The sequence below is a fragment of the Chenopodium album genome, chromosome 18 (genome assembly GCF_948465745.1).
Source record: "Chenopodium album chromosome 18, dcCheAlbu1.1, whole genome shotgun sequence".
Taxonomy (NCBI): domain Eukaryota; kingdom Viridiplantae; phylum Streptophyta; class Magnoliopsida; order Caryophyllales; family Amaranthaceae; genus Chenopodium; species Chenopodium album.
Genome location: NC_137851.1, coordinates 6692814 through 6714485, shown reverse-complemented (window position 1 = coordinate 6714485; position 21672 = coordinate 6692814). Strand labels below are relative to the sequence as shown.

Here is a 21672-nt window from a genome sequence, read left to right as displayed (position 1 = left end):
AGGAGTTTACTCGATCAGTGTTACATGGGTTACTTCGTCAGCGTTACATAAGTTATTTCGTCAATATTATAGGGGTTACTCGACCAGAGTTATAAGCTCAGTCAATTTGACAGGGTTTTTCAATCACTATTATTGGAGTTACTTTGTTATTTCACAAGCGGCCATATGATATAGCTAACCGCACGCAAAACACACTAGTTAAAGAAATTTTGAAATAAATAGCAATTGCACACAAAACAAACTAATTAAATGTACCCTAAAAAATATTTAGCAATAAATAGCAAAATTTATTTATTTTTACTAAAATAACATACCAAGTATTTGTTGTACGTAGTAGCATTCTTGAGTACGAGTGACAATAACTCTTCCTCACAATTCGCCCAATGTCGTCACCCAAATCCCCTCATTTGTAAACAACCATTGTCAAAAGTCCCAAATCTAAAAATGAAAAATTAAAAAAAAAAAAAAAAAAAAAAAACCCTGAAAAATGCAAACTCAAAGAAAAATACACACACTAATAACAATCCACTCTCTTTCTCCATAAACACAAACATCTTCTCTCTTCTTCTCCTCTCCTCCTCCCGATCTAAATCTCTTTCTCTATTTCTTCCCACTCTTCTAAATTTCCCCCAATTTGATTGATTTCTTTACCCATAAACCCTAACCCTACCCCCAATATCTCACTCTTTTTTGCGCTAATCGATCGACAATGGCGTGCATTAAGAGCGTCAATAGATCGGCATCGGTGGCGATGTCGCCGGATTCGCCGTACTTTGCTGCCGGAACAATGGCGGGTGCTGTCGATCTGTCTTTTAGCACCTCCTCTAACCTCGAGATTTTCAAGCTCGATTTCAACTCTGATGATCATGATATTCCTATGGTTGCGCAATCTCCTAGCTCCGAGAGGTTTAATCGCCTTTCTTGGGGGAAAAATGGATCTAATTCTGAAGAGTATTCTATGGGTCTGATTGCTGGTGGTCTTATTGATGGGACTATTGGTCTTTGGAATCCTCTTCCTTTGATTAGGTATATGAATCTTTGTTTGATCGTCATTTGTTTTGAGTTTTTTGGTGTGAATTGTGGAGTTTCTGAATTGGGATGATTGAATTGTTTAGTTATCTCAATGTGATTGAGATTCTTGCTTATTATTTTTGTTTGTGAAAAATTGGATTGTTAAATATAGCCCAATGTGATTAAATTGTTTGCTAGTTTCTTGTGGATGTGAAAACTATTATTTTGTAATTCTGAAAATTTGGTTACAAAATAATTGTTAAATAATTGCTAATTATTTCAGAAAACGCATTGATTTCTCTTGCGTAGATGAAATGTATGAGTGGTTCCTCAAGTTGTAGGTATGACAGGAGTTTTGGGCCTGCTGTGGATCTGTGTATTTTAATGATGGGATTATCTATCTAGAGGTGTTGGGTTGTTTATTATGTCTGGCGATGTGCATTGACACCAGTTTATCATTCAAAAGGCTGGCTAGAAGTGACTTGATGATGGGAAATTGGATTTATGATGTATATGCATCTTGATTGTAACATAGGTTTATACTTAGGGAGTTTGACCTGAACACTGTTTTTCCTTAACTCCACACCGCAAAATGCATCAGGAAATTTATGTTTGTTGTTTGAGAAGTTTTATTCACATTTCTTTATGTGACTTTGAGTCTGTGATTTATGTAACATGGAAAGACTTTATAGCTGACTTGTAAATTTTCCTACCATTAAGAATCTTTGTTAGGGTGAAATAAGTCTTTTCTATAGCATTTCTGTATAGGGATTAACTAGTTGGTATATTTTGTTTGGTACAAATTTGGAACATAGTCCGTGGTAGGTCTGAACTTAGATGAGATTCGCGAGGGCGGGGAGCGAATTGGGTAAAATTAAGGCAGTCTGGTATTTTATTAACAATAATATATCCGGTTAGTGTGAGCTATATGTGCCATCTCGATCATTGTCTTCTGGGTATTCAAAATGCTGATCTGATCTAGCTGGGTGTTAAATCTTGGTATTTTACCATCAATAGGTATCCTTTTCCTTTAGTGCTGTTCTTTGGCCAACCTGTTAGATGCTGCATTGCATGCTCTTGAGCTATGTGTTTGATATGATGAGATTTTCCTTCACTTGATTCCAGGTTGTAAACTATATGACTATATGTTGTGTAGATCTTTGGTTGCTTGTAGCACGATGCTTACTCATCTGTTGTTTCGTTTCTTTTCTCCTTGGATTTTTTTTTATCCCTTTAGCTCTGAAGCAAGTGGTAATGCAGTTGTTGGACAGTTGACGCAGCATACAGGGCCTGTAAGTCTTATATCTTGATTTCTCATATACTATTTATTTCAGCAGGTAGCTTTTGCCTTGTCACCACTGACATTTTTCTTTTAATTATTGTAGGTTCGTGGTTTGGAATTTAGTGCGCTTCAGCCAAACCTGCTTGCTTCTGGAGGCGATGATGGCGAAATTTGCATATGGGATTTGGCATCACCAAATGAGCCTCGACACCCCCCTCCTCTTAAGGTATGATCCTCCTTTTGGCTTTTCCAATGAGTTCAGACTTTAAGCTTTCTATGTCATAGCTTCTTGTAAGAGGCAAATGACCTTTAGTGGAACTAAAATGATCAAGTTTGTTTATGCTGTGTTAAGTCACATTACCAAAACATATTATTTGATTCATTGCTGTGGATCATGACATCATTTGCTATGTTTCATATGATTATGTCTACCTGCTTAAAAAATTTATTGGATCAGCAATAAAGCGGTTGATGTTTCAAGTTTGTATTTCATTCTTGGTCCATGTATCTCCAGTATGGTTGATAGTTTGTTTTGTTTATTTATTTATTTATTATTTATATTAAGAAATATCTCATTTAAGCCTTTTTATTTTCACCTTCTTGACATGTCTTCTCTACCCCTGCCCTGGCAGTCAAACTGTTTCTCCTGTTGATAACTATCTCTATTTGAAGCAGGGTTATTATGAACACCTGACAGATAAGTAACAATGTGTACCTAATTAATATTATACTTTAACCATCCATTAAGATTCCGCCAATCAAGAGGCAAACCTTCTATTAAGTGAGGGAAAGGAAATTAGGACAGAGAGATAGTAGCAGGGTGAAATAGTGTGTTTTGTTTGCAAATTTCCATGCAACTGCTTCATATGTTACATCACTACATGTTTATGACAAATGTTTGTGCAGGGTACTAGTTCAGCTTCGCAAAATGAAATATCTTACTTATCTTGGAATGTCAAGGTGCCAATTATCCTGGCTTCTACTTCATACAATGGGCTAACTGGTAAGTAGGAATTTAATGCATTGTTTTCTTGGCCTTCAAGCATTTGGGTGCTGCTCACTTTCTACAAATGTTCATCTGAATGTTGCTATTTTTTCTAGTTATTTGGGACTTGAGGAAGCAGAAGTCAGTTATCAGGTCAGTAATACACTCATATGTTATTTCTACTGCCTCTCCTTGATAGATTTTTTTTTTTTTTTTATAAAAAATATAGTTTTACGACTGATTAATGGTGTGCTTTGCCATATGACAGTTTTTATTCAGATTCAAACCGAAGGCGCTCCTCTGTTTTGCAGTGGCATCCTGAAATAGCAACTCAGCTTGTTGTTGCGTCAGATGATGATAGCTCACCTTCTCTTAAGGTAATGCCTTTTTACATTGTAAATTTGTAATATATGAATTTGTTTTGAAATTCATGTTTCATGATATAATGCGGTTTTGCTGCAGCTTTGGGATATGAGGAATACTATGTCACCTGTGAGAGAGTTTGTAGGGCACACAAAAGGTAACCATCTGGTTTTGTACTACTGTGTTTATAGTGCTCCACAGCTGTTATTTCTTTATATTGCATTAGGGGCAGGGTGTGCATAGTTGTAGGATAGGGTGGTTATTGATGCCATTTTATCTACACTTTTCATGTAATTTAAAGCTGTTGTTCAATTCGGCAATGCCACTTTTAGAGATATGTTGAATATGAGTCCTCATTGAATATAACTATTTTTGTGCTGAGAATTAAAAAGTCCATCTATTCCTGCTTCCTGCATTGTTTGCTTGCAGCTTTTAGAAAATCTGTAAAGATATGTTGGTTATTATGCTTATATCTACTCTGTTCTTTTCCAATGAAATAGGTGTAATTTCAATGGCATGGTCCCCCAGCGACAGCACCTACTTGCTTACATGTGCCAAGGATAACCGTACAATTTGTTGGGATACTGTTACTGGAGAGGTTTGACCTTTTTTTTTTTCTTTTTTTTTTTCCGGACATGCACCATTCTCTTGTATAATCTGGTGTTTTCAGCTGATGTCAGTTTCTTATGCCTTGTGGTGTTCCTGTCTTAAACTATTGCAGATAGTCAGTGAATTGCCTGCTAGCACTAACTGGAATTTTGATGTACACTGGTACCCAAAGATACCAGGGGTCATATCAGCGTCTTCGTTTGATGGAAAAATTGGCTTGTACAATATTGAGGTATGTGCTTATAGCTTGTTCTGTGGATCTCCCTGCTTTGAAGTATTTGACCTTGTTTAGCAGAAGACTAGAAATATGAGATCTGGCTGTAGTAACAAATCACTTGTAGAGTTGTAGATATATAAAAAGGTTTATATTTAATCCGTCCATTTTTAGATATTAAGGTGCTTTAGCTTTTTGTTTCTAGGTATCAAAACACTATTCATTTTTACAATAGTGATGCAATATTAATGTCAGTTTATGATATGATTATCAAATATCAGTGCATTGTTATTATGTACCAATGCTATTTAATTAAATTTTACCAAGTTAATACATGTAAGAGTGGTTAAATGTCTTCATTTTTGAACAGAGTGATTTTTTACTCTGTAGCTGGTTAAAGTTTTAAAATTGCAATCCTGACCTTAGAGCATCTCCAATGGTAAGCTACAGGGGCCTTGTAGCTTGCTTCGCCACATCAATTTTTAAGCTACAACACTTTTTGGCCACAAGTGTTCAAATGGTGAGCTACAAGGGCCTTGTAGCTTGCAAAAAATAAAATATAAACAAATTAAAAGTTGTTCACATGTTACAATGTGAGCGGAGTTTACTGGTCTCTTTTCTAATCAAGCAACATAGCTTGTTTGGGCTACAATAGCTTTCGTGTTGCTCATTTGTTTTTTCTCCAATGGCAAGCACGTAGCTAGACATTTTATTTGTATTGCAAGCAAGTGCTTATTATGAAACTATTGGAGTTGCTCTTAGAACCTCACAAGCCAGGAAAAATTGTATGGAAATAGTGCCTCATTTCAGTCAGTTTAGCCGGTAGCCGGTCTTATATTGACGTAGATTAGATGTAATATTGCTAGTGTCATGAAGTTGCTTGACAACCTGTGTGTAACTTGATTTGAATTAGTAAAGTGCCAACATTAAATATGAAGTTCCAGTAGGTCATATCTCATCTTGCCCTGGGTTGCGTGGCTGAAAGCTTCTTGAACCAATTCATCCGAGTGTGGTTGTACTTAATATAATTTTGTAACTTTCTTTTGTGTTTTAGTTTTCTCTATTTATGGTTTTCTATCTTCAAAGCATTCTCTTGCTGGACATATCATATGTCTTGTACCTTTTTCTTGCTTTCTTGACTGACCTGTACTTTATTGATTTCTCTCCTTTTGTGGTTCATAGGCTTGCAATCGTTACGGGGTTTCAGAAACTGATTTTGGTGCTGGTATAATCTCTTGAACAAGCTTCTGTCCTTTGCTTGTAGTGCTATTAGATCAGCCGTAGTGTCCCTATTATGTTCTATAGGTTTTATTTGTATCTATTTTGGATTCTTATATTTAATCTACTGTAAAATTTATGCAGCACCCTTGAAAGCTCCAAAATGGTATAAACGACCAGTTGGTGTTTCTTTTGGTTTTGGAGGAAAGCTTGTTTCATTTCATCCGAAAGCAGCACCTACTGGTGCATCAGGAGGATCTTCGGAGGTACTGACTTGTCCACTGCCTTTTTGCTCTATTTGTATGATTGCATTTGATGACTTCATCATTATTATCTAGGTTTATGTCCATAACGTGGTTACTGAAGATAGTTTGGTGAGTCGTTCATCTGAATTTGAAGCTGCCATCCAAAAGGGAGAAAGATCTTCTCTGAGAGCTTTATGTGAAAAGAAATCACAAGAGTCTGAGTATGTTTCCGGGCTAATTATGGAGTTATCTATGTTTCTATTAAATAGGATGTGTTGTTGCTGATATAATTTTTTTTTGGTTGGGCGTGCTCTTGCATATATGCAGGTCTGAAGATGATAGGGAAACTTGGGGCTTTTTGAAAGTCATGTTTGAAGATGATGGATCTGCACGATCAAAGCTTCTTGCACATCTAGGTTTCAGTGTGCCAGAGGACGTGAAAGAGACTGTTCAAGATGATTTATCTCAGCAAGTCAATGCTCTTGGGCTTGAAGACAATGGTGCAGATAAAGAGGGCTTTGTAGCTGAGAAGGAATCTGCTCCTTTCTCTTTTGACACCGGGGAAGACTTTTTTAATAATCTTCCTAGCCCGAAAGCTGAAACTCCAGTATCAAGTGCTAGCAACAACTTTGTTAGTGAAGTTGTACCAAGTGAGGCAAGTGAGGAGCCGAAACAGGCAGAATCTGATGGACTTGAAGAGAGTACTGATCCAGCATTTGATGATGCAGTTCAGCGTGCCTTGGTAGTTGGAGACTACAAGGAGGCAGTTGCTTTATGTATATCTGCAAACAAAATGGCTGATGCCCTTGTGATTGCTCATGTTGGCAGTGTCTCTCTGTGGGAAAGTACTCTTGATCAGTACCTGAAGACTAGTCGCTTGCCTTATCTCAAGGTGTTTTATAATTAATTCTTGGCTCAGTTTCCTTGTTATATCTTTTGAATCTGATTGATGGATGATATACTTATTTTAGTTATCTTTGGTGTAAATTTTTTTTTCATATACCTGAATTCTGAATGTATATTGGGGTTTGTTATGGCAGGTTGTTTCTGCAATGGTAAATCATGACCTCATGAGCCTTGTGAACACTAGACCTTTGAAATCATGGAAGGAGACATTGGCTCTTATTTGCTCTGTAAGCTACCTGACCTTCCATATATTGCTGTATATTTTATGTAGGGTTGCATAGGAATTCAGATAGCATAAGAAGATGAAAAAAGCTAATAAGGCCTATGCCTTAGTACCTGGTATTTTGAAGAATATATATAGTAGTGCCCCCAGGATTGTTTTTTCCTTTTTTATAGCAAATAATTTTCCTTCAACGAGTGAAGTATGACTTAGGCTGGTATCATAGGAAATTGTGAACCATATGTACTTCAGTAAAGTATGCTACATGAACATTGTTGCTTAATTGTTTGTGGCAGTTTGCACAAGGTGAGGAGTGGACAACACTATGTGACACACTAGCCTCAAAACTCTTTGTTGCTGGGAACACATTAGCTGCAACTCTTTGTTATATCTGTGCTGGAAACATCGACAAAACTGTGGAGATATGGTCACATTGTCTGTCAATAGAGCCTGAGGGAAAGCCATATGTTGATCGTCTACAGGTAAGTTTTTTGTTTGTTACTTGCAATTGAAGCGGTTTTCCTTGAACACTTAGTGATACTGATAAGTATTTCCGTATTTTCTTTTTATATTTTTATTTTGCAGGATTTAATGGAAAAGACAATAGTTTTTGCCTTAGCCTCTGGACAAAAGAGATTCAGTTCATTCTTGTGCAAGCTGGTTGAAAAATATGCTGAAATTTTGGCCAGTCAAGGGCAATTGTCTACCGCAATTGAGTTCTTGAAGCTTTTGGGGGAAGATATATCTCCTGAGCTTGTCATCTTGAGAGACTGCATTGCATTATCTTCACAACCAGGTATTTATTAATTTTTTAAAAAATATTTTGGCCAATTTTCTGTTAGTATCCAGCAGCAGCTTTGGAGTTGTTGCTCTGATTTCTGTCAGTACTGTCTTCTTTTTTCTGGGTGATGTGCTGTTTCTCTTTGGGAGAAATCATGTTATATTTCTGGAAGATACATGCAGTTTAGATCATAATGATGATAATTTTGTTGGAAGTGGTTTGTGGTTCCATTCATCTATGACCCTGACCACCATGGGTCTTCCTATTGGCTATTGCAAATGCTAAAACAATGGTTGCGACTAGTATAGTAGATGTTTTCAAGTTCAGTGATGTGAAAGTGAAAGTCAAATTGAAACCAGTCAAAAATCAATCAATTTAGCTTGAGCCCTCCCCTTTGCTGTGCCTGGGCGGTTTTCTAAAAACAGCTTAAGCATGGCGGGTGGTTTCCCGGCCAGCACATGTAGGAATTTAGAACTCAAAACACAAGGCAGCTCTTGAGGTGACTTGGACATAGGACCTATGTTACTTGGACTAGGGTATTTGTGTTGGGCACCATTAGGTGTTTAATTTGGCTTTTTTTTGTGAAACTATTCCATCATATTGTCCCAAAGTCAAGTGACAAAGTGTCCATATCCATGTTGGAGTGACATGGTTACTTAATTGAAGAGTTGGAGAGACATAATTAGATAAGACGACAGTGGTCTCTGCTTTATGCTGGCTTGGTTCCTTAGTAGGATGGTGTCACTCCACAAACTGACTGCCATGCCTGGGTGACCAGGTCTGCTTGACCAGTTTTTTTGATGAAGCATGGAGGTTCTGAGTTCTGACTAAGCTTTCTTGGTTGCTGTCTATCTAGAAAATGGGGAATGGACCTTGAGGAGAATGGAAGAGGGAGACATGAGATACATTATGTCTTGGTTCACTTATTTTGTTCTCTTTTATTTTAAGCCAAGTTTGCCAGTGACCATATACAGGAGGGCCTAGGTGGCACTGGTTGGAGAGCAAGACAAACCTAAATGTACAAAGATATAGAGCAGGGCTGAAGACAGCATTAAAGTAACTTATGGCTGAAACTTGGAGCAACTGAATTTACTATGTGTAGTTATGTTTTTCAGTTATTCTCTGTTGCTGTGGAGCCAGTAGTTCATGTTGTATAATGTGCTCTAAATGCTTAATCTTATCTTATTATTATTATTATTATTGTTATTGTTATTGTTATTGTTATTGTTATTGTTATTGTTATTGTTATTGTTATTGTTATTGTTATTGTTATTGTTATTGTTATTGTTGTTGTTCTTGTTATTGTTATTCTTGTTATTTTTTTTCTTTTTCTTATTATTGTTTTTCTTATTATTGTTATTGTTATTCTTGTTCTTGTTATTCTTGTTCTTGTTCTTGTTCTTTTTATTGTTATTGTTATTGTTATTGTTATTATTATTATTATTATTATTATTAATTTTTTTTTTTTTTTTTTTTTTTTGTATTTTGTATTTTGTATTTTGTAATTTATCAGTTGGGGGAAGAATGTATTAGTTGCAACAAAATAATGAGTGACTTTTTTTATGCTGAATGTTCCTTTTCTCTCATATATCCCAGCCTCCTTTTTTTTTTTTTTAATTTTTATTTTTTTTAAGAATCGTTTTTGATACACATCATTCTTTTTCTAGAGAAAGAAGCAGAAAAGGCTGTGACTTATGAGAATCCACAAGCGTCCTCAGGAGCTGTGTATGGTGCTGATCCTGGCAGTTATGGTGTTGACAGTACTCAACAATATTACCAAGTAATTTCCCTCACTTTCCTATGTTTGGTATATCCTTCTTATGGCACAGGCCAGCGTTTACTTGATATAACCAAACCAGCAATTTATCTGTCTCCTATTTAACTCTTCCTTATGTGACAGGGTACTGCTTCAGCTCATGTCCAGCCTAGTGCTGGTCCTGGTCATTATGGTGGGAACTATCAGCAGCCTTATCAATTGGATAGAAGCCATGCAACCCCTGCAACTTATCAGCCAACAACACAACCCACTCTATTTGTTCCGTCTCAATCGTCACAAGTTCCTCAGGTTTTTTTTTTTGGTTCATGACTCCTGTTATTGATAGAGCGCACGGTTTGAGAATTCTGATGTTTGTGTTATATGCTCATTATCAGCTCGTCATGTTATTTATCCATTAGTATATCACTGTCTTTTGCTGAAATCTAGAATTGAGATAGCTATATACGTTATTTTAGCCAGTTGCCTTGGGGTGAGAGAGGGGGGGGGGGGGGGAGTTAGTTATATATAAAAGGTTCATTTTACAGGTTGAGTCCTATTGCAGTCGTATGATTTGTTTTTGAGTGATGATTGTTTCTTTTCACATTTAGTCTAAAGGCATTGTCTACTTCTGGACTAGGCATTTTCCAGTGACATTATCAATGTCAATATACCTTTTTCCTGCCTTAAACAAATGTTATAATTTTGATATTTGTGAAATATATGGTTGGAGGATTATTTTCTTTTTAAGTTCTTGAATATAATTGAATTATGTTATTACGACCATAGACTTGCATACTCATGTGATTATACACTGTTTTTTGTCCAGCTGGTTTTGTACAGATAAATTTTTAAAAATTTTAGAGATAATTGGCCTCCATGCTACACTATCTGGTAATTCTGGTGTTGCTGAGATGGTGGCATTGGAATGGTAGTAGATCTATTTTTTCTTAAAGCTGCTAGACATTGAGCTGGTCATAATATGGATTTCTTTTGTTTTCATTCTAGCCAAACTTTCCTCCCCCTGTCAGTGCTCAACCTGCTGTGAGACCATTTTTCCCAGCTCATGCCCCAGTCTTGAAAAATGCAGAGCAATATCAACAGCCTCCAACATTGGGTTCTCAGCTTTATCCAGTCAGTGCATCCCTGTCTTGTTTCTTTTTCATATGAAGGGTTTGTTGAATTTGTCTTATTGTAACATTTGAAGCATGATGCAGGGATCTTCTACAAACTCCAGTTATCAATCTGGGCCAACAGGACCTGGTTCAATGGCTTCTATTCCACCTCCCATGGGAGGTATCCCTGGTCCAAGGATGCCTCAGGTTGTGGCTCCTACCTCAAACCCTAGGGGGTTTATGCCAGTGAACAGCCCTACTGCTGTCCCTCATAGACCTGGGATGGGTTCGGCACAATCATCAAGTCCTAGTCAGTCTGCACCTGCACAGACTGCTGTTGAACCTCCAGCTCCACCACCAACAGTCCAAACTGTAGATACTTCAAATGTCCCGGGTAATTTAAAGTTCAACTAGATGTCCATTTGCATTAAGGCCGACCTTTGTAATTCTGTATCCCATTAACTTTACTTATATCCTTTGTTGACTATTTGTTGCATTTTTTTTTAAGGATTAATGGTTGCTTAATCTTGTGATGCATTATTTGTTTGAGTGAAAATTAATGGGCTAGAAGGGTGTCTAAAGTCAAATTTAAGTCATAGCTGGGTAAAGGATAAGGTTCTTTTATTTGTAATGTCATTTACATTTTGTGTTTTTATGCGGGGTTTAAAATAGTTAATGTTGTCCGTAGGAGTACATCAGTGGTTTATGATTTTAGAGTAAAGCTTATACAAGACCTTTAGTTTTACTGAACTGTGCAAATTTTCCAGAAATTTAGGCATTTCATGTAGTCACTCTCGTTTTATTCTATAGAATCTATGAAGAGTGCTTCTAACTCTTAGTTAGATGTTGTGGATAGGATGTGAACTTTATTGTTGCATAGACTTTTATAGGGCTCATAAACAGCTATGCATGAGACCTTTTTATGCAGATGATGAACCTTTAGTGTTTCAATTATTATTCCTTTTGGAAACTTTTACACATGTGATACTTTCATGGATTATAACTTCATCATTTGATTGTTTCAATTATTATCCCTCATGGAAACTTGTATATCTGTGTTACTCTCATGGATTGTAATGCCATCATTTGATGACATTTATTTCAATGAGCTGAGACTTGTCTCTGTTCAAGGCAAGTTTTCTTAGATATGAAATTGAGGCAACAAAAGTTGATGTACTTGTATCAAGTGCTATTAAGTAATCAAGCAAACATTCCAAGTTAGGCACTAACACCATTGTAGGTAATCTGCAAAATTGAAATAGTTTTTTATTTTAATTTTTTTTTTAAGTGCTCCATTGGGGATTTTGACACTATTCACTAAACATACTTTGACCAATGTTTGTGAAAAATACATAAGAAAAAGGAAATATAGTCTTGTGGGTACTTGTTGAAATTAGACAATGATTAGATATTTAATATTCAATTGTTATAATTTATAGTTAATAGTAATTAAAAATATTACTACGTATTAGTCAAAGTTTTGCATCGACATGTGTATCATATCACTATGGGGCACTTCAAAAAAAACGGAGGGAATATAAGTTTTAACTCAACTGATTCTTGAATAACTGAATTATATGTTATTTTATTGCTCTTGCAGCACTCCAGAAGCCTGTTATTACTACATTGACAAGGTTATTCAATGAGACATCAGAAGCGCTTGGTGGTGCTCGTGCAGTCCCTGCCAAGAAGCGGGAAATCGAAGATAATTCAAGGAAGTTGGGTGCTTTGTTTGCAAAGCTCAACACTGGAGACATATCTCAAAATGCTGCTGAGAAGCTTGTTCAACTCTGCCAGGCTTTAGATAATGGTGATTATAGCACTGCTTTACAGATCCAGGTATCCTCTCGCTAACTGACTAAACTTAACTTATTCTGATATAAAGCTGGTGACAATTACGATTCATTATAATGTTTCATTTCTTGTTTTGGTTCAGGTACTCCTTACTACAAGTGAATGGGACGAATGCAGCCTATGGCTAGGGAATCTAAAGAGAATGATTAAGACTAGGCAGAGTGTGAGATCATGAGTTAGAACAGCGGAATCAGAATCTTGTCATTGTTTGGAAAGTTTACATTGTGGGACTGATTTTTCCCTCCGTGTATACAAGCATTCGTTTTTCCTAGGTTGGGATATAAGAGAGTTTTTGTTACTTTTTTCAATATTATAGGTCTTAAACAAAGCCCTTCGACTGTCTTCTCAGCAGTGTATTAGTTTTTTTTTTTTTTTTTGGCTCGAGGCATGTAGAAAGGTAGATACCAGGAGTCCAGGACATCATCAGTACATTTTTCAGATTGATTTACCTCCAAACACTTTTGTAGCATCATAGACTTCAGGTTTCATCAAAATATTATATTATTGATTTTCTTTTTCTTTTTACCTATAACGTGAGTTTTACGGATTGAAAATTCTACAGTAAATGACATGTAGCGCTATGTACCACTAAAGTAATGTACCGCTATGTACCACTAATTTTATTTATTAAATATACTATTTAATATTTGTATTTTTAAACAAATCTCAAATCTAGCCAAGTTGGTTAAGTGTTTCCAATTTTCACTTGAAGGTACCATGATCGATTCTTTTTCCAACACCCAATTTTTTTTTTTTCAATTATAGTGCTTATCATTTAAAAAGTATATTTTACATACTCGTACTATTTAATTTGAACACCAACGCTCTTAGGCCTTAGCATTTTTTTAGATTCTTTTTTCCCTTCTCTTATTTTCCAAACTATGATAAATTATTATTCTCGTTTCAATAATTGTCTTAATTATTGTGACATGTACTATTCAAAGAGAGATTTAATTCTCACAAAATATGATAAATGATTATTTAATAATGGGATGGAGAGAATATTTATACAAGTTTCTTGTCTATTCTTTTTAAGGAAACATGATAAACAAAAAATGAGATCTATTAGTTTAAGCCATTAAGTAATCTTGACTAGATAGGATGCTTAAAGGATCATAATATTTATTTTGCCCCAACCAATTTATGCGTAGTGCTGTAATTATATCTTATGTAGTACTTGAACCTACATCCATGTACAAATGTACATTGCTCTACCATTTGAGCCAATAAGCTTTCAAATTCCAAATAAGCTATTCAATAGAAAATACTACAATAGCAAGGGTGTTTTAGAAATTAGAAATTAGAAATTAGCAAGGGTGTTTCTTTTGAAAAGCAAAAAATCCAACAATGCTGTAAATAATCGCTTCGTATTTGACAATTTTTAATAGAAGCAACAGAGCAAGTGAGCAACTCTGATCCCTTCTGAAGATAGCTCATGCCTCTCGATCAAGAATCACATTCATCTCATCTGTCATCTGCCGTTCCGCAGCCACAAATGCCTCGTCAAATTCCATCGGATTATCGGAAGAGATAAGATCAGTAAAAAAAATTAGAAATACAACCCGCTGCACTTCATTTCTATAATCACACCAATTAATTTATTCAATTTTAATTTTCGTTGGTACAAAAATAATTAAACGAAATATGATTCATTCAATGTTTGAAATATTAATCACCAACTCAATAAAGGTGAATTGTTGATTCAATATTAGAAACACTAATTAGGGTTTTAGTCTTTTAGATCAGTGAGGGGGATTTAAAATTAACAAAAATCAAATTAGTTACCTCAATTGAATCTTCAATGATATATATTGAGTGATTATGTTCCTTTCGATTATAATTTGCTTCCAGCTACAATGGGGAAAAGGGATGCGAAAGAATTGAATTTTTTTTTTGGAATTAAATTTTAATTTTTAATATATATATATATAATTTAGTAGTACATAGCATTACATATCGTTTGTAGTACATATTAATGTATGTCATGTATTGTAGACTCTCTCTTTACGGATACTCTGATATAGTGTCGTAGTTGAGGTTTCTCGATTTTGGTTTATGGAGACTAATAGGTGTTAAAACCACACCTGACCTGATTCGAAACGACTCGAAAAAAATTTTGATTTAGATTTTGACTTACATGAACATACTCCCTCCGTCCCTTAATCATAGTCTCTTATGGGTAATTTTTACAGAAATTAATAAACATAATATTTAGTAAAAGTATATTGGATTTTGATCCTTTTAATTCATGTGTTTTTACAGCCCTAGGCACACCTCTTTTAACAGTATAACATGTCCAAATCCAAATACCAAAACCAAACCCATATAACAATTAGAATTCAAACCGAATCCATGAACACGAACACATCTACGAATTCTGTCTTCCTTACCACTTTCCCTCCTCCCTTCGTTTTTCTTCCTTATTCTTTTCCTATGAACCGCCTGCTTCTAGCAACTCACTAGAAGCAGAAAAAACAGAGCTTTTTCTCTCTCTCTTCAATCCAACATTCCCAATTTCAATGGGAATTTCAATCAATTCTTAATCCCAAAACCCAATTGAAAAACACCATTTTTGTATCTCAATCTTAAACCCCAGAAGAAGAAAAAGACACCATTTTTGTCAATATTTATGCCATTACAAATTCAATCTTTATTATCAAATTATGCTGTCACCAAAACTCAGATACATTTCCAGAACCAGGCCTTTTCTCTCGCCTCTTTTCCTCACAAATTCCTTCACTTCTTCATCTTCTGCGCACCCTCTTTCAAATCCATCTATAATTCGATACCAATTTGCAGACCCATCTGCAGAATCTAAAGAAATTGCTTCTACTTTTAGGGATTGGTTCAGAACCTCAAAAAACCCAGTTTTTGACAGGATTTTTTCGATTTTGAATAGAAGTGATGACGATCTTATTTCTTCCAGAAAGATGGATTTGGGCATTGAAGATATGGGTATTTCATTGACAGAATCGTTCGTTTTACAGGTACTTAATTATAAGAAAGATGATATTTTAAGTTGTTTGAAATTCTTTGATTGGGCTGGTAGACAACCTTATTTTAATCATACTCAAGCTACTTGTGTTTCACTTTTTAAGATTTTGGGTCGTGCTAAGCTTACTTCTATGATGGTAGATTTGTTAGATAGTTTTACTAAGCAGAGAACTATGCATAGAGTTAGGTTTAATGATATGCTTGTGATGGGGTATGCTTTAGCTGGTAAAATTGATGTTGCACTCCAAGTGTTTGGTAAAATGCGCTTTCACGGGCTCGATTTGGATGAGGTTGGTTACCATATTTTGTTGAATTCGTTGGTGGAGGAAGGGTGTTTCGATGTAATGAATGTCGTGTTAGAGCAAATTAGGATGAGGGGGCATCAGAATGTTGTTACTCATGGTATTGTGATGAAGAGCTTGTGTAAGCAGGGACAAATAGAAGAGGCGGAGAAGTATTTTCGCGAGTTATTGAATGATGATGAGGTGTTTCCAGGGCGTATTTTTGGTGTTCTTGTGAATGCACTTTGTAAGGAGAAGATGTTTTCGCATGCTGGTATGTTGATCCAGGAGTTTGGGGAGATGGGAGCTTTTCCTTTGCAAGAGGCATATGGTGTTTGGATTAAGAATCTTGTGCAAGCTGGGAAATTAGATTCTGCTGTGGATTTTTTCCGCACCAAAAAGTGTGAGGAAGGGTACATTCCTGAAGTGTTCAGGTACAATGTTTTGATATGTAGGCTTCTTAAGGAAAATCGTCTTAAAGAGGTTTGTGATTTGTTGTTGGATATGAAGGAGTGCCAAATTGTGCCTGATAAGGTGACCATGAATGCTGTTTTGTGCTTTTTTTGCAAGGCTGGAATGATGGATGTTGTACTCGAATTGTATGAGATGAGGGCTGAATTTGGGCTTACTCCACATAGTCTGGTGTATAATTATGTTATAAACACTCTGTGTGGTGATGGAAGTACTGATGAAGCATATCAAATGCTGAAGAACTCAATGAAACAGGGTTACTTTCCCGGCAAGAGGACCTTCTCTGTACTTGCAGATGCATTATGTAGGGAGGGTAAGCTTGATAAAATGAAGGACCTAACTATGTTCGCCTTGGAACGTAAATTTATTCCATCTAACGCTGCATATGAGAAATTTATTAGAGCCCTTTGTATAGCTAAAAGGGTTGAAGATGGTTACTTGATCCATGCAGAGCTAAACAGATTAAATAAAACACCCAGTGAAAGTACATATTCATACTTGATATGTGGTTTCAATAAGGCCAGCAGGGGGGACCTTGCTTCTAGACTTATCATTGAAATGCAAGATAAAGGTTATGCACCATCACACAAATTGTTTAAAGCTGCCATTCGTTGTGTTTGTGAAATGGATAATCCAGAGAAGCACTTTCTGAATTTGTTGGAAAAGCAGCTGTCTCGCTTTGGATGTGACCAGCGTATTTTCAGTTACTTTATCTATGGGGCAGGGCATGCCAGAAGGCCTGAGCTTGGTAGAGCAGTTTATGAAATGATGGAGAAAACTGGCATTGTCCCTAATTTGAACTCAGATCTTTTCATGCTAAAGTGTTACCTGAAAAGCGGAAGGATAGCTGATGCACTAAGCTTCTTTGATGACCTCAGCAGAAAAAGATGGGCGGGAAGGAAGATGTACAATACCATGGTGGTTGGCCTTTGCAAATCTGGGAAAACCGACTTTGCAACAGCCTTATTGAAGCAAGCGAGGAACAATGGCCTGATCCCTAGCCTGCAAAGTTATGAGGAGCTTGTAAAGTTGTGTTGCTCTGAAAAGAGATATGATGACGCGATTGAATTAATTAATGACCTTGAGAAAGCCGGACGTAAGGTTTCATCATTCCTTGGCAATATACTTTTGTTGCATGCTATGCGTTCTGGAGATTTATACAAGGCTTGGCTTCGCTCAAGGGATGTGTCTAATGAGACACCTAGTAGTGCAATGCTTGGCCAATTAATTGATGTGTTTTCTGGCCATGTTTCATTGGATTCTAAGGCTGAGGACTTGGAAGAAGTTATTCAGAAATGCTTTCCTCTTGATCTTTTCTCTTATAACATGATGTTGAGAAAATTAAGCATCAATAAGATAGATGAAGCCTGCCAATTGTTTAAGCGGTTGTGTTTCAAAGGGTATCAACCAAATAGATGGACTTATGACATAATTGTACATGGCCTCTACAAACATGGTAGGATTGCTGAAGCTGAACTGTGGGCAGACCAAATGTTACGGCAAGGATATGTTCCAACTGAATGCACACACCTGTTCATTTGAAGAAAATTACGCGGTTAGAAACCAATAAAGCACAGGTAACTAGTTTTTTTTTTTGGTAGTAGATTCTTGTGCCTCTTACTATCTGTGCCATTTTATGTTTTGTTTAAGTGATACTCCATATTGCACTAGATCCTTTTAAGCTGGGGCCACTCAAAGATAATGGGGGACCATATGCAGCTTCTTTTAAATTGATCCCTCCGTTCATAGTTTAATATGTACAGTACATTACAAATGCTAATCAAATATCAAAATAGAAATAGATATTCCAATTGAACTTGATAGTATCTATCAGAAAGAACTAGATGTAACCACAACAATTCTCAAGCTGGTGCTGTAGTTAAGTTGCATCAGCCACAAATTGTCTATCCACTTCAAAGAATAATTTATGCCTAGCAATACAAACTGCATTTGATACACCCATTTTCCAGTGTGATTCTGCTAATGTGTAATCTATGATTACTAACTATTTCATCATTACCCCTTAAAAAAATACCATCTAGTCATCAACCTTTTTAAGTCAATTTACTACATTCTCCTATATATGGTAGTAGTTACATCTTTTGGTTTTTGACACCAACTCCGGCAAAGAATGCTCTTTTAGTAAACGGTCAGTAGCTGCTGGTTAAAAGCAGATTATGGATAGACTGGCTTAGGAATCTTTGGGTAATAGATACTTCTAAATTGGTTTAGATGGTAGCCTACGTAGGTCTGATAAACGATGTACAAATAAATCTTGTTTAAGATGAGAGCCATAGCTCATGTAAATCTAAGTTTTAATGCATGGCTTTGACCTTGATATTGAGTATGCTGACTTGCTGAGAATCAAAGTCCTAGTAGGGGACAGTTGAGCTATTCTGTATTGATAGCATGGGGAAGGGATTCTTTGTTATGCTGGGATCCTGCTGCCTTGTTTAGGTAATAAAATAATACAGGTTATGGTCCATGATCTGACTTGTGTTTTAAGATCCTTATTTGAGTAATGAGTTGTTCTAGTGATTGTGCCTCAAAATTGTTATTGAACAAAGCTCGTGTACCCCTGAAATGTTCAAGGAGAATGTAATTTAGTTATCCAACGGAATATGTAGAAGTGTATGATGAATTGATGAGCATATGAATTAGATGTTAAGTTTTGAACGTTTCTTCCTTGTGTTTGTTTTAGTGGAACCTGTGTCATGTTCTTACTCAGGAAGTTCCTTATATCAATAGCATGTTTAAACTCAATAATAGGGCTTTTCTAGGGGAGACTTTTATAGGGAGACTTCTTTCGTTCTTTGTCTATTGCTTGTTTCATGAAATGTATCAATTTTTAACAGCACTTCAAGATGCTTGTAATGATTGGTAAAGGAAACTAAAGGCTTATGATGAGCATAAACAAAGGGGGATAAAAGGCATGGCCATCACAGTGCAAATTCAAATTGGTTACATTTCAAAATGTGCATCAATGCTAATTACTCTTATAAATTAGTTTTTTGACTGTAGAAAAGCCTGCTAAGGTGTACTTGAGGTTCTTCTCCAAAATTAGGGTGGGAAAAGGGGGAAGGGGTGTCTGGAGATGCTGTCTAACCTAACTACTGAATCCCAACAAACTGATATAGCTCCTCACCTTCTCTTTCACAACCAAAATCTTGAGAAGTATGCATTGATGAGCTTAAGTAGCCTGTTTGGTTACTACTATATTCTGATCCACAAGTTTCTCTGTTTCTTGAGTTGTCACTTTCCAGAGAGTATTCCTTTGAATTTTCATAGACTTGTCCTTTTGTTTTGATGTCCTAAATTCTCTGTAGGTAGGCATAGGGGCTGTCCTAAGTACCGTACAATAGTCTCTTTGGATGGTAGATGGATGCTGTCTAAAAGAATTGGAACTGAAATGGATGTAATGAGAATGCTTCATGTCCTGAGTTTGACACTTTGACCTGCCTCTTTTCAGCTCTTGATTTTCTCTTGTGGGCTATAGCATTCCCTTTAAGTTAATTTTCAGATTTCTACTGAGGTGGCCCTGCTGGGGATAATTACCAGCTGAAGTTTGGTCTGAATGGCTTGATGTTAGGACGAGGGGTAGGATCACTCGGTTGACTTGGACATTGGAGATTATGCATGGTGGCATTCTCAAGTGCATCTCACCACCCTCATTTTTTGGACTGTAATATTTAGGAGCTTGTTTATCTGGATTTCTAAATTTAGTCTGAGCCTTTCCTCTTCTGTTTTCCAAAGAGAATATGAACTACTCGTATTATTTATTCCCCCGCCTTGAGGTTGTGTATTATTCACTGGGTCTTCATAATTGGAACAGTCTTTTTTTGCACAAAGAACAGTCTTGATTCTAGCAATTGTCTTTACTTCCTAGTTTTCTTCTTTCTTTATACTAATAGAAAATTCTAATAGAAAATGACATTGACTTTAGGCCTGACCAAAACAAATTTCCAGCTTACTTTTTTTTTTTTGGAAACCAATTTCCAGCTTACTGGTAAGGGACTAATTTTAGTTTTTTTTATTTATTTATTTTTTTCTTTTTTGGGAAGGAAACTGAAATTTGATTTTAGGAAGTCACAATCTGAAGGCAACTACCTAGGAACTGTAGGAAGTTTAGTTGAATCTACATATAACATATCTCAAGTTTTTGGACGCTTGCATTATGTAACCTTTTGGATATTTCTTCTCAACTATTCCTTTCTTTCTTTTAGAATATACCGTACTGTATTACTTTGCTGCTGTACTGTTTAGTATTCTTTTGCTGATTTCATGAATCTAAACTTTTATATATAGGCAAATGAATAAAACTCATATTTTACTTGCTGGAGGAAGCTCTTTGGATGACTATTGGATCCAAATAGGTCTCTTTGTTAGAAAAAAAATTGTTATTACAAGGCAGAAAGGTGAAACTCATGTTTTCCTTTACTTCAGTGGTACATAATTAGTTATACGAGTTTTTGTTGCAATTGTGAGACCTTGCTTGCCCATGCTTGTCCAAGAACTAGAATGTTTTTGGAGTTCTTGATCAGCATCCCAAAAGAATTTTAACTTGTTACACTCTTCTACTAATTGTGGCGTATTGGAATCATACTGAAGTCGGGGCCTGGTAGTTGAGCATGGTGTCAGATCATTCTCCATTTCTTTGAAATAGCTCTTTGAATTTTGACACTCGATATACAAGTGCTTCTTCCAAGTATTCAACCTGTCATTCAGATTCAAGCTAATACAGATGGTGAACTTTTTCAGGATACTGCTTCTGGTAATTGTATCAGGATTTTTTTTGCTCTATTGACAAGATTGCTATTACAAACTTGTGAATAGCTAATTTTTGTTGTATTTATATTAGCTTCAGGAATATCTACGCAACAGTTAAAGTCCTATTTTTTAAGGAAATCTATCATCTTTTAGATGGATAATTCATCTAGTTACACAGATGCAAACAACATGATTAGTACTGAATAGGCTAGACATTTTGTTGGAAGAAGAAAATGGGCTTAAATAAAAAGGAGTGACATGTCCTCAAATATCTCATTGGAGTGTGCATTCTCTACCCCAAATCATTTTGGGACCAAGGCTTTGTTGTTGTTGTTGTTGTTGTTGTAGTGTGCATTTTCTCGTCGTTTGTTATCATCTCAGGTTTCTGATGTAATTGCAGTCCCGTTTCCTTAATAGAGGATGTGAATTGTCTTCAAAATTTTAGATGTAATAATCATGGGCATGAAAATGCAAAGTGTGATCTGATTCTGGAATGTTCTCAGGTGATCACATTTTTTTAAATATGCTCTCTGGTTGTCTGCTTGTCTGTCTTTATTGTAGTTTACTTTTGTCAATGGTAATTTGTTTACATAATATCTCCGG

The 21672-nt window shown here is 36.0% G+C and overlaps 2 protein-coding genes across 2 annotated transcripts; both read left to right on the top strand.

The window, feature by feature from the left end:
- Positions 1–452: 452 nt before the first annotated feature.
- LOC145591342 (protein transport protein SEC31 homolog B-like) lies at positions 453–13081 on the top strand. Its single transcript, XM_081647775.1, has 22 exons — positions 453–1026; positions 2249–2303; positions 2397–2519; positions 3200–3296; positions 3395–3431; positions 3547–3655; positions 3741–3798; positions 4142–4239; positions 4363–4482; positions 5647–5689; positions 5827–5948; positions 6021–6148; positions 6255–6819; positions 6968–7060; positions 7350–7535; positions 7639–7849; positions 9502–9614; positions 9735–9899; positions 10596–10721; positions 10805–11096; positions 12303–12541; positions 12639–13081. Exons 1-22 carry the CDS (start codon positions 710–712, stop codon positions 12729–12731), a joined length of 3390 nt encoding a protein of 1129 aa, XP_081503901.1. The 5' UTR covers positions 453–709; the 3' UTR covers positions 12732–13081.
- A 1747-nt stretch (positions 13082–14828) lies between these two features.
- LOC145592889 (pentatricopeptide repeat-containing protein At1g71210, mitochondrial-like) lies at positions 14829–21494 on the top strand. The gene is made up of 2 exons (XM_081649401.1): positions 14829–17879; positions 20608–21494. The coding sequence occupies exon 1, from the start codon at positions 15220–15222 to the stop codon at positions 17842–17844; it is 2625 nt and encodes an 874-aa protein (XP_081505527.1). The 5' UTR covers positions 14829–15219; the 3' UTR covers positions 17845–17879; positions 20608–21494.
- Positions 21495–21672: the final 178 nt, after the last annotated feature.